Here is a 12,896-nt window from a genome sequence, read left to right as displayed (position 1 = left end):
TAAAATGGTAATAGTTAAGGGGAGAGTCCAACAGTGTTTTCTGTTTGTTTCCTACTTTTTATGATACATTTGTGTAGCTCATTGCTTTATAGAATCCCACTATAATGCAGGCTGGTATTGTTCAGATTTTAATGTTACAAATTAATTTTTCTCTAAAGAATAATAAAGAAAAGGTAGTAAAAACCTGATTAGCTTATAAAATTTATGCTAACCTTCTCTTCTTAGAACACTTTTTGCTTATTTTATATTTTAACATATGTAATGTCCTTTTAGACTCCAGGATGACCACAGAAATCTGAGCAAGTGGCTGACAAGTCAGGAAGAGAAATGGATAGAAATGGAAAAATCAGGAGAGAAAACTGAGCTTTTTTGCGAAGCTGTAGCTGGAAAGAGGTATAGCTGATCTTGTATGAATATATTTTCTGCTAACACAGTTTCTTACATGATGTTGTGGCTGCTATAAACTTTCAATAATGTTTGGAATTTACAGGGAACAGTTTGAATCTATGGCCCAGTTGAACAGTTCTTTGAAGGAATATGGGCTCACTGAAGAAGAAGAAATAATAATGGAATCAACACACTTGATTGATAGATATCAGACATTTTTGAGACAATTATGTGAAATTGATGAAGAGGATAAGTTACCTCCTACAGAGGACCAGAGCTTTAATGATCTTGCACATGATGTCATTCATTGGATAGCAGGGATTAAAGAGTCCCTTATGGTTTTGAATTCATCTGAAGGCAAAATGCCACTTGAGGAAAGAATCCAAAAAATAAAGGTATAACTGTGGAAACTAAATTTCAGAGGTCAAAGTGAACAGAGTGAACTCTAATTTTTAAAAGATTTAGAGGAAAAACTGCAAAGATTTGTTTCTTAATGGAAAGCAGGTTCATTGTGGAATGTTGAAGCATTCAGGTGACTGAGCTTACAAGACAGAAGGGCTGTGATGTATCTAAAATTATTTTAAAGCAGACAGAAGAGAGAAGGCATATCCTCTTTGTAAGGGCAGTGCCTATGGGGCTATGGTGGTGGGAGTTTGCTAGGATATAAAAAGAATATATGTCAGTACAGAGAGGCATCAGCATTATCAAGGCCAGAGCTGGAGAGGAACTCTTCTTCAGAGTGAATGTATGGTTCATAAAGGTTATTAGATATCGAGCGTGCCATGTGGTTCATAAAGGTTATTAGGTGCTCAGGGAATTGCAGAGGGCAGGGGAAACCTCAGGCTCCTTCCAGCCTACTTTTTATCTAAGGAGAGATTCAATAGACATGGCTAGTTAAAAATACAGGGGACAAAAAAAAATACAGGGGACAGAAGCATATGTGCTCAAAAGGAACACAGAAGGATTGAAATTACATTAATCAAAACATTATTGCAGGAGGAAATGGTGATGAACAGTGAGCTATAAGGGTTGGTGAGGCTAACTGAAGTGATTGGGATTATATGTGAAAGGTTTTCCAGGGGAAGTGAATCTGGAGTAAGTAGCATTTCCAGTAAGGGAAGAACTTGATTGTTTAGAGCAAAGGAGGGAAGGAGAACAGGGAATGGAAATTAATTATGTAGTGGTGGAGGGATAAGAGTTGACATGGGGCACTGCATTTTCCTGTGGAAAGCTGTAAGTCTCATCTTGAGTATATAAAAATGTTGTGTTTGGGTTGTTACCCTGACCCTCTATCTATAAATAATGGAGTGGATAGGAAGAAGGGTTTGAGTCTTTTGGACATATATCTTATTTGAAGGCAGTTGAAAATCAAGAGGAGAGCAGAAATGCAAGGACATCAACCTGAAAAATATTTATTGAGAATCAATTCCATAAATGTGAAGGAAATATTGTCTTTTGGGCATATTAAAAGATAATTTTGAAATTTCTGCAATCAGAATCTAAATAAAAAGATATCATATGTACTTTCCCTATATAATGCAAATGAGGTTCTAAGATCTTTTTCATTTAACTCAGGAAATCATTTTACTAAAGCCTGAAGGGGACGCTAAAATACAAACCATCATGAGTCAGGCTGAGAGCAGCAAGGCTCCGTTGGCTCCAAAGACCCTTACTGATATCAAGAACCAATGGGACAACACACTCCATTTAGCCAACACATATCTAAGGTAAAGGGCAATGCCTTTACTTTCATGACTTTTCATTGCACAGTGAAGCCATAACAAGTATGTTTTGTCTGCCTCCTGGATTTGGATATAATATCTATTGGAGAGAAAAAGTCAGTAATGTCAGGGGCATCCACAATGTCAGAGGCAGAAATGAAGATGAATAGTTCTCTGGATCAGATAGGAAGTACAGTCATAGCTCTATGGCAGTGTTTACTTTGGCTGGTTCATCAAACATGGAATTCTTGGTAACAAATTAACATTGTCTATGATTCCACTTTTAACACTCTGCTTCTTACCAAAAACCCCTTCCCCCAGACAATTTCAGTGTCTGCATGGTATTACTGTAGAATAATTATGCTTTTAAAAAATATTCTAAGAGATCCTTAAATGTGTAAACCTTGTAAATGTTGTCTGAATTCAGTGGACATAATTCTGGTGAAAATTCTTAATTCATATGACATCTCAAATGATACATTTACTGTTTTTTTTTTAAGATTTTTAAAATTTATTTATTCATGAGAGAGAGAGAGAGGCAGAGACACAGGCAGAGGGAGAAGCAGGCTCCATACAGGGAGCCTGATGTGGGACTCGATCCTGGGTCTCCAGGATCAGGCCCTGGGCTGAAGGCGGTGCTAAACCACTGAGCCACCGGGGCTGCCCCATTTACTGTTTAATGGAAATGGGAATTTTATATTTTTTCTAGGAAGACAAACAGATCAAAACTAAGTTTAAGTTATAGGAAGTACAAACCAATATACTGAATGATTATTTATTTTCCTTACATGAGAAAGAAAAATATAAGATTATATAATTCCATTTAGGTATAATAAGAAGTATAATGGTTTGGAATCTGAATTAGTAAGTGTTTGTTCTTGGGTCGAATTATGGAACAAAAATTTTTTTTAGTAATACTGCAAATAACGTCTGTCTTGATTTCTGGGCTTAACTTAATGCTACCTAGAATTCCATAATGCCAAAAAAGTCTTTGGGAATCATTTATGTTAGTGTTATTTTATTTTATTTTATTTTTAAATTTTTATTTATTTATTCATGAGAGACACAACAGAAAGAGGCAGAGACATAGCCAGAGGGAGAAGCAGGCTCCATGCAGGAAGCCTGATGTGGGACTCCATCCCGAGATTCCAGGATCATGCCCTGAGCCATAGGCAGACGCTCAACAGCTGAGCCACTCAGGCGTCCCATTATTGTTATTTAATGTTTTTTATTATAATGTATGTTGTCCTATAGTATGTGAAACACATTCCAACTTGCTAAGAGTCGTCATTTCTAAAATGTTTGTTCAACGTAGCCATCAAGAAAAGCTTCGACTAGAAGGAGAGAAATATTTGCAAAGCAAAGAGGACCTGAGGTTAATGCTCACAGAACTAAAAAAGCAACAGGAAGCGGGCTTTGCTCTGCAACATGGTTTGCAGGAGAAGAAAGCCCAGTTAAAAATTTATAAAAAATTCCTCCAGAAAGCACAAGATTTGACATCGTTGCTAAAAGAGTTAAAGTCTCAAGGAAGTTACCTATTAGAGTGCACTAAAAATCCCAACTTCAGTGAAAAGCCTTGGCTGGAAATAAAGCATCTCCACGAAAGTCTCCTCCAACAGCTACAGGTGACATGGTCAAATTGAAATTTTAAATGACTGTCATAATTATGCATGATTTTGTCATATTTGTATACGGAATGATTTTTTGTTCTCTTGGAAAATCAAGAACTTTTAACATTTGATTTATCATTTTTAGATATAAATATTAAATCCTCAAGGATGGAGGAATCAATCCATCAGTTTTGTGCTAGAGGAATCCATCGCATATTGTTTGATGATGACATTTTTTCTCATCCAAGTTCTCCTTTTCAGTAGTCAAAGGGTTAAGATTTTTAAAAATATTTATTTATTTATTTGAGAGAGAGAGAGTACATGTGTGCATGGGATCAGAGGTGGGGCAGGGGGATAGAATATCAAGCAGACTTCTTGCTGAGATGGGAGCCAATGCAGAGGTCAATCTCATGATGGAAGCCAAAACCAAGAGTTGGATCCTTAACCAACTGTGCCACCCAGATGTTTTTAAGTATCTGTTGAAAGTGATGCTGTCAAAGTGATCCATACATCCATCTATCCATCATCTATCCTTTGGAATAATTTACAGCTGATCCTTGAACAATGTAGGGGCTAGGAGTGCTGAGCCCCCCTACAACTGAAAACTGCGTATCACTTTTGACTTTCTGAAAACTTAACTGCTGATAGCCTTCTGGTGACCGGAAGCCTTACAGATAACATAAACAGTTGATTAACACATATTTTGCATGTTATGTGCATTACAAATTGTATTCTTACAATAAAATAAGCTTTATTGTAAAGGAAAGAAAATGTTACTAAAAAGATCATAAGAGGAAACACATTTACAGTACTGTACTACAAAAGACCTGTGCATAAGTGGATTCATACAGTTCAAGGCCATGTTGTTCAGGGTCAGCTGCACATTCATTATTTGGTATAAACCTCATCAATTCCCTCTCTTGAGTGGTCTACAGTGAAAGAGTTAAGAGATCAATGTCAGCTTGCCATGAGGGAGTATATTCTCATAAGAGAATTGTCTATAATTCTTTGCATACTGGAGGTTAGATTAAATGTAAGGATTATGTGGATAAGAAATCCTGCTAATACAGATTCTAGGACATGTGCAGAGGTAAAGAGATACTCACTTGACTGTAAGTTGTTGAGTTTAATAATTATTACTTTCCTGATCAGATATGGCTACCCTATTTTCTTATTTCAGGAATAGAACTTGAAGATGGGTTTGGTCTTGAGTTAGGATTACTTTTTCCTAACACACAATGTTTGAATTTAATTCTTAGGAAAGGAATGTGAGGTTAGGCTGATCTCATATAGTCTCATTTCCAACTGTGGATATTTGGTTTTACTAAGAAGGATAATTAAGGGAGCCACTTTATTATGGGTATTTGTGATTTGATGATATAATTTGAAGCATTTATGTTTTGTAAAACTCTTAAGAAATAAATTGTCTTCAGGAATGAAATGAAGGCAGAGAATCATGGGATAAACATGTGATTTCAAAAAGCCATTTTTTGGGGGGAGGAGTTGATTTTTCATTGAAATACCTTAACTACTAAAAACTTTACTTAAGAACTCTGGACAACATATGGCCCTATTCCTGTTTCTAGATGAAAACTCATAAAGCAAGTGTTTGTGAACAATTTAATTATTTTCTGAGTGAGAAAATTCAGAGGCATAATTGGTGAATTGTCAATGGTTTTATTTTTAGGATTCTGTGCAAAAATTGGAAGGTCATGTTCAAGAGCACCACTCATACCAGGTTTGCGTCACAGATCTGAATACTGCATTGGACGATATCTCCAAGGAATTTGCCAGTTTTTCTGATAAGCCTGTGGATCAAATAGCAGTTGAGGAAAAAGTGCAGAAACTGCAGGTATTAAATAGTGTCTGAACATGATGGACATCAAAACAAAATCAATATTATTTACAGTGAACAAATCTGCATCTTTAGTCAGAAATCCAGTTATTCTTCAGAAGAGTAAGATAATTAAGGTTCTGACTAGTTGTAGAGAATGGTAATGTTATTCTTTAGTGACCAAGTCCATTTATAATTTGAATTGAACATTTTTCTGCACTGCAGACCATCAGAGACAGCTCTACCCATGACCAGTCTATACCTCCTGGAGATCTTTGTTTCAAAGACAGCACAGTGATTCCAGAAGATACTACCGGGAAGTCAAAAAATATATTTGATGCCACAAGACCAAGGGGGAAATCCTTCAGTTTTGCATTCTTTATCAAGGGTGGATGGGAGTTGTATAATTTTTACCTCATTTTTATATGCATGGTCTAAATTAGAGCTCTCTCCAGGTTAGGGCTTCCAAAATCTTCCTCACTCCAATAGCACCTAGCCTCTTAAAATGAGGATCACAGCCTTTTACCTACATCCTCAAAACACCTTCCTTAAAAAACAAACAAACAAAAAAAAACAAAAAAAACCCCCACCTTCCTTAGATTCTCACTTTTTGCTTAGCCAACATAAGCAAGCCTGAGAGCTATCTTCTAGAAGAAAACAAAGTAAAGCATTTTTTTCAGCTACTTCTTTGATAGCTCCTTAACTGGAGATTCCATGGTGTGAGTCTCAGAGCAGCATTGCTGGCATAAGTGTGGGAATTCTTCATGTCTTTCTCTTTTTTTTTTCTTCCAGTTTTTAAACTTATTTAAGTAATCTTTACACCCTACATGGAGCTCAAACTCACAACCCTGTGATCAAAAGTCTCTTCCACAGAGCCAGCCAAGTGCCCCCTCATCTCTTTCTTTTTGGGACCTGGGAATCAAGCAAACCTTTTCCTCCATGGCCTGAGATTGTGACAGAGCTACCTCCCTTTTTAACAGTGATCATTTGACAGATGTTTTTTTTTAAAAGATTTTATTTATTTATTCTTGAGAGATAGAAGGAGAGACAGAGCCAAAGACACAGGCAGAAACAGAGCCAGAGACACAGGCAGAGGGAGAAGCAGGCTCCATGCACCGGGAGCCCGACGTGGGATTCGATCCCAGGTCTCCAGGATCGCGCCCTGGGCCAAAGGCAGGCGCCAAACTGCTGCGCCACCCAGGGATCCCTATTTGACAGATGTTAAGGGCTCATCATGTCCAAGGCACTGTTTGGGTGCATGGATAACTGTTTGGGTGTTAGACATGAGCCCAGCTCAGGCTTCTCCTAAAAAATTAACATAGAATCTCTATTATAGGTAGAAGGAATCTCAGAGGCCATTAAATTCAGGCCCCTCATTTTATATCTGGTAAGCCAGGTTCTAGAGACATGAAGGACTTACAAGGTCACCTTGGTGACATAACAGAGTAGGGGCTACAGCTCAGGTCTTCTGATTCCGCTGGACATCTCTATTTGGATGCTGTACACTTATCTGTAGTTTAGCATGTCCATAAAACAACTCATCAACTTCCCTTTCTCCATCTCTCACCTCCTTAACCAATAGGCCTGCTTTTTCTTCTGTGTCCTCTGACTCTGTGAATATCTCTACCATCTCTCTAGGCTTTACTCAGAAACCTGGCTATCCGTCCTTTCCCAGACTCCTCAATCTAGTCAGACACTAAGTGCTGTCTCTTTCATCTCTAGAATATCTATAAAATGTATTCCTCCTCTAAGACCCCTGTTATTGCCTCTTTAGATCAGGCTCTCACCTCATAGACCCCTGCATTAATTTCCAAATGGGCTGTCTGCCTGAACTTGCCACCCTCTCCATGGCTGCACCCCGACCATTCTAAAATGCGATCTGGAACTAACTTCCTTCTTCCAGCTTAATATATTTCAATGACCTGTGCATATTTGTTAGCACAGATCTCTTCACATTCTATTACAATTGTCTATTTATTTCTGTGTCTCTTTCACTCTTAGAGTTATCTGTTTACTTCTATGAGGAACCTGACACAACTATATTTTATTCATCTATGTATCTTCAAAACCTATCATAATAAGGGTGCATGGCTAGCTCAGTTGGTGGAGCATATGATTCTTGATCTTGGGGTTGTGAGTTTGAGCCCCACATTGGGTGTAGAGATTACTTGAAAAATTTTAAAGATGAAAAAAACCTGTCATAATATTTGCTGCTAGTTGAATGAATGAATGAATGAATGAATGAATACTGTATAGTCTATTAGGATAGTGACTAACAAATACTATATAGTTCACCTAGTAACTTTAAGGCTTATTCTATTTCAACAGTAACGTCAGTAACCACTGAACACACATTAGTCCTTAATTTCCTTTTGAGTCTTGAGTTCTCAAATCAGCCTGATCTGTTCATGCATTGAGTAAACTATTGATTGAGTTCCTGCTAAATTTAAGATATTGCATTAGCTAGATTGATTTAAGCTTTGCTCTGAATGGTAAATATTAATACTAGATTCATGCGGGTATATTCTAAATGATTTTTAAAATTCTTTTCAAGCTGTATCTTGAACAAAATATATGCTTAGCAAATATATGTTGACTGCCTCCTATGTTCTAGGAACTGCGTTGTGAGAATTTTCTCTGTTACTTCTTATAAACTTCTAGTATCTTATAAAATCTGTGAGGGATTTTGATCTGGGATGCCACATTGGTTTAAATTTTTCCCAGAGTTTCTTCTTTGTGATATGAATTGGTGAATTTTTTATACTTTCCACTAGTGGAGGAGAATCCTCTGGGGTTTACAAAAGCCTGTTAACTCTTGTGACCATTGAATGGAGGTACTTTTTGTGACAATCTTTTCTCCACTTACAGGAACTAGAGAATAGACTCCGTTTACAAGATGGCATATTAAAGAAGATTTTAGCTTTAGCAAAATCCATCAAGCAAAATACATCTTCAGGAGGACAGAAGATTATTAAAGATGATATAAAGTCACTTAAGTGTAAACAAAAGGATTTGGAAAACCGGCTTGAATGTGCTAAGCAGGAGTCAGAAAATTATCTCAATAGCATTCTCAAATCAGAACGCTCAACAGAACAGAAAGAAAAGTTTCCTCTGCCAGGCAGAGAGAAGGAGGTCACTTCTGATGGGCAGGAGCCCACTCAGGACTCAGCTGCGCTGGAAAAGTTTGAGGAAGACCGAGAAATAAACAAGGTAAGTGCTTGTGATTGCATCTCTAAGGCATCGTGGCTGAGAATGAAGAGGTGTTGGGCTCTGAAGAGAGGGTGGTGAATCAAGCCTTCTGATTTCATAATTAAACCCTCAATGCGCTGGCTATTTATGATGCCCACTTGTAAAAAGAGCCCTTAGAAAACTGTCCAAGATTTCAGTGGTGAAATATTACTGTTTAGTCTGTTAAAATGTCAGTCATCAATTTAGGTTGATTATTCTCTCTGATATGTAATCAGGTACAGTTTCCTGGGTCAAGAGCACAAAGGCAAATTAGAAAAGGCAAAAGAAAAGAAAGTGTGTTCTACCCATTTTCTGAGAAAAAAATTCCCAAGAGCCCTACTTTTTTTTCTTTTGGTTGATTTTATAATGAAATCAGAGAGTGTTTGAAAGGATAGGTTCCTTTCGTTTTCTTCTCCTGTTAACCCTATCCTGCAAATGCATTTATAAATGTTGTCAGATCATTTGGTGTGAGAACACCAACATTCAGGTTCCTCATTTTCCCCTGGGGAGAAGAAAAAAGAATGCTGTTTTGTTTCATGCTGACCAACCAAATGGGTACATTTTCCTATGGCTCTTAACGTTCTTTCTCACTGGTTAGAGATTGAATGAAAGAGGTGCAAAGAACCATCCAGTCACCCATATTTGAAAGCGTCTTCCTGTTAGGCAGCCTCTCAGAGTCCAGGGTCCAGTGTGATAGTAGCAAAGGATAGACCATTTAGGTGTGAGTTCTCATCTCAGCTTTTTATGGAGTACGTGATCAATAGTGATGAAAAGAATGTGCACTTCTGTTGTTTTAAAACAGAAATGCATGGGGATGTTTGGGTGGCTCAGTCAGTTAAGTGTCTAACTTTGGCTCAGGTCATGATCTCAGGGTCCTGAGATTGAGCCCCATGTTGAGCTTCCTGCTCAGCAGGAAGTGTACTTCTCCCTTTCCCTCTTCCCTCCTCCTGCTTGTGCTTTCTCTTTCTCTCTCTCTCTCTCAAATAGATAAATAAAATCTTTTTAAAAACCCCAAATAAAACAGAAATGTGTGGAAGATTATAGGAAACAGCATTCTCTAGGGTTGGTAAAATAAAACCAGGTTAAATGCCAAAGGAGCACCTGTCTGGCCATGAGAAAAGACTTATAAATCCCACAAGCAGTGTTAGATATTGCTAATGAAAATGTCTTAAAGAATGAAGGGCCCATGCATGTAACTCTTGAATTATATGAATAAAAGAAACTTTTTTTTTAACAGTATTAAATAGCAGTAGATAAGTAAAAAAGAAAAAATATCTGAGTGCTTTCTATCCTAATACATAATGTTGCTAAAGGGAATTGCTAAATAACTTTTAAAATTAGCTTCTCAGACCCATTTTGGCTGTGAGCTCCCAAAATTTAATAGAGCATATCGAAAATTAAGTAAAGATCATAATCCAATAAGAGTTTTTATAATTTATTAAGCTTTTACTTAGTCTTGAATGATGAATTCTTTATAATTTATGGTACTTCATTAAAATATTTTTAGGTAAAACAAATATACTGTAATATGCATTTTTATTTAATTTGTGATGTCTTGTGTAATGGTCAGAAGATTCCTGTGTTTGTGAAGGAGGAGATAAGCTACTTTTAAATCTAAAAGAATGATAGGGGTACTTAAGTCTTCAAATAAATTTCACAGGTTTGAGATAGAGGAAGGTGGTTCTAATTTTCTAGCAATATTTTATTATGACTTTTTACTCTTTTGTGTTATGAATCTTTTTTTTTCCCCAGCATTTGTACTTTTATTTTCCTTGCCCTAAAAACTGGCTGTATTAACTTTATTTTATATAACATTAGACTGTGTAGACCAAGAACAATTTTAATGTTGAACAGCTAGTAAAAGTGTTCAAAACATGTGTAAGACACAAGTGTAGAGGCTTAAACAGGAGTCTCTAAATAACATAAAAGCACAGTGTACTGAACTCTAAGTCTGATTAATCAAAAACTATTGTGAAAAAAAAAACTATTGTGATAGTGAAAATAAGCACTTAATTCATTAAAAATGTTTATTGAGGCCTCTTTTGTGTGAATCATTCTGCTAGAATAGGGGCATACAGTTATCACAATTTAAAATTTAACACTAATTAGGTATTTAATTAATGCTAATTTCACATGCCTTTTTGGAATCTGGAGGGGCTTTTATCAGATTATTTAAAATCGACTCCAGAAGAATTTTTAGGAAATTTTTCTTTTTTTTTTCTTTTTAAGATTTTATTTATTTATTCATGAGAGACACACAGAGAGAGGCAAAGACAGAGGCAGAGGGAGAAGCAGACTCCATGCAGGGAGCCTGATATGGGACTTGATCCTGGGACTCCAGGATCACGCCCTGGGCTGAAGGCAGGCGCCAAACCGCTGAGCCACCCAGGGATCCCCAGACATTTTTATTTTCTTCTACTTTTTACTTTAGTAAGTTTTATTTGAACTTAGAGTTTTGTTGAAAGTATGATTGCATTTTTCAAAAACTGCCATTATAGCATGTATGTATTTGAATCCCTTACCAAGAATTTCATTTTAGATGAAATTTAAGGGATAACTTATATATGGACCTTCAGCTGACTTTTTCTTTAATAACAAAATAAATTTCTGCTAGAGGCAGAAGAAATTACAACATGCAGACTGAAGGGTTATGATGCTTGTGATCCAGTATCATAGTATTTTTGTAGAAGTGAATTTCTTAAATTTTTTTTTAAAGATTTTATCCATCCATTCATAAGAGACACTGAAAGAGGCAGAAACATAGGCAGAGGAATAAGTAGGCTCTTTGCAGGGACCCGATCTCAGGTCCCTGGGATCATACCCTGAGCCAAAGGTAGACACTCAACCACTGAGCCACCCAAGTGCCCTTAAAAGTGAATTTCTAAGAATTTTTAAAAATTAAAAGACAGAACTGCCTTCCACTTCCCCTTCCTGTATAGATGAAGTGAATAACACATTAGGATATGATAAAAATTGAAGACTGACTAATCTCTTCATATTTTAGGTATTCAAAAGGGAAATAATAAAGAAGGAAAAAAGAAAAGTAATACATTCTTAGTTTGTTATTATTCTGAAAACTCACAAAGCAGCATTACAAATCAACTGGTATTAAAGACTCTTTCTTGCCCCCTCCTTCCCAACCTACATGACATAATTGCTCCTAAGGAAAAAAAAAAACCCTTTTGTCTATAATTACTTCCTTGAATTCCTTGTCATTAGGTGTAATTGTTAGTATGTCTGAGTTGTTTTTTGTTCTTTTCAAAAATTTCTGAGCATTTGTAATTTCAATGATTAAGAAGGCATCCATAGAGAAATTCTGGAAAGTAGATGGTCACAGATACAGGCAAAACATGCAGGGTGTCCAGCTCTAGGTGAGTGACCAAAACACAGTACTGGAATGAGAAGGAAAACCACTTACTGAGTAGAGAGATTTCAGTTCTGGAGTAAATGATGTCTATTTTTGGTGTTGTTTATCCTGATAACTCAGTAAAAAAAAATTCTAGTAGGACACATAGTTGGGCCGAATGCCAACTCTGTCTTCAGTGTGCACTACTTTGCTCTTTTTGGCCCATAATCAAATCTTACTTCTTACTCCAGAAGTATTTTTCATAACCCAAGATTTATTCCTTTACAGGACAAGTGACTAACATAGTGTACATAGTGTTGACATCTATGAGCAGCATGCATTTGAGAATATGTTCTGAAGTTCTGAAATCTTAAGCTGAGGGACCTTAGAAACTTTTCAGGCTAGCCCTTGTATTTCAAGTGAAGGAATTGAGATCAGAGATATTTATTGGCCAAGTTCATATTCCAGCAGCACTGGGACTAGAACCCATGTCCTCTACCTAACCTGATGCTCATTTGTTTATCCCACCCTTTTATTGAATGTATTATGTGGGTTGTTCATTGAAGCCTTATATATGCTAATGTGCGCTCTGACCTCAGTGGACCTCTTACTGTGTTATTGTGCCTATTTTGAACCTTCTCTACTCTCAGTAAACCCAACCAAAGCCTATTGCTGTCATTCCTAGCAGCATGCTCAACAACAGCTACATAGGCAGATCCTCAATTTCTTTCTACTCTATAACCCACAGGTGATTCATCTTAACAAACAAA

General features: G+C 36.8%; 1 protein-coding gene across 5 annotated transcripts in view; it reads left to right on the top strand.

The window, feature by feature from the left end:
* The window catches only part of SYNE2 (spectrin repeat containing nuclear envelope protein 2), a 326,121-nt gene that overhangs the window by 156,043 nt on the left and 157,182 nt on the right, over positions 1 to 12,896 (top strand). For all 5 annotated transcript variants that reach the window (XM_041759982.1, XM_041759984.1, XM_041759987.1 and 2 more), the window contains 6 exons: positions 274 to 393; positions 491 to 782; positions 1,963 to 2,114; positions 3,424 to 3,733; positions 5,406 to 5,570; positions 8,421 to 8,762. In XM_041759982.1, coding sequence (XP_041615916.1) covers positions 274 to 393; positions 491 to 782; positions 1,963 to 2,114; positions 3,424 to 3,733; positions 5,406 to 5,570; positions 8,421 to 8,762 — 1,381 coding nt within the window. The remainder of the gene's footprint in view (positions 1 to 273; positions 394 to 490; positions 783 to 1,962; positions 2,115 to 3,423; positions 3,734 to 5,405; positions 5,571 to 8,420; positions 8,763 to 12,896) is intronic.

This window comes from Vulpes lagopus, chromosome 6, assembly GCF_018345385.1.
Source record: "Vulpes lagopus strain Blue_001 chromosome 6, ASM1834538v1, whole genome shotgun sequence".
Classification (NCBI taxonomy): Eukaryota; Metazoa; Chordata; class Mammalia; order Carnivora; family Canidae; genus Vulpes; species Vulpes lagopus.
This window is presented reverse-complemented; position numbering and strand designations above follow the sequence as displayed.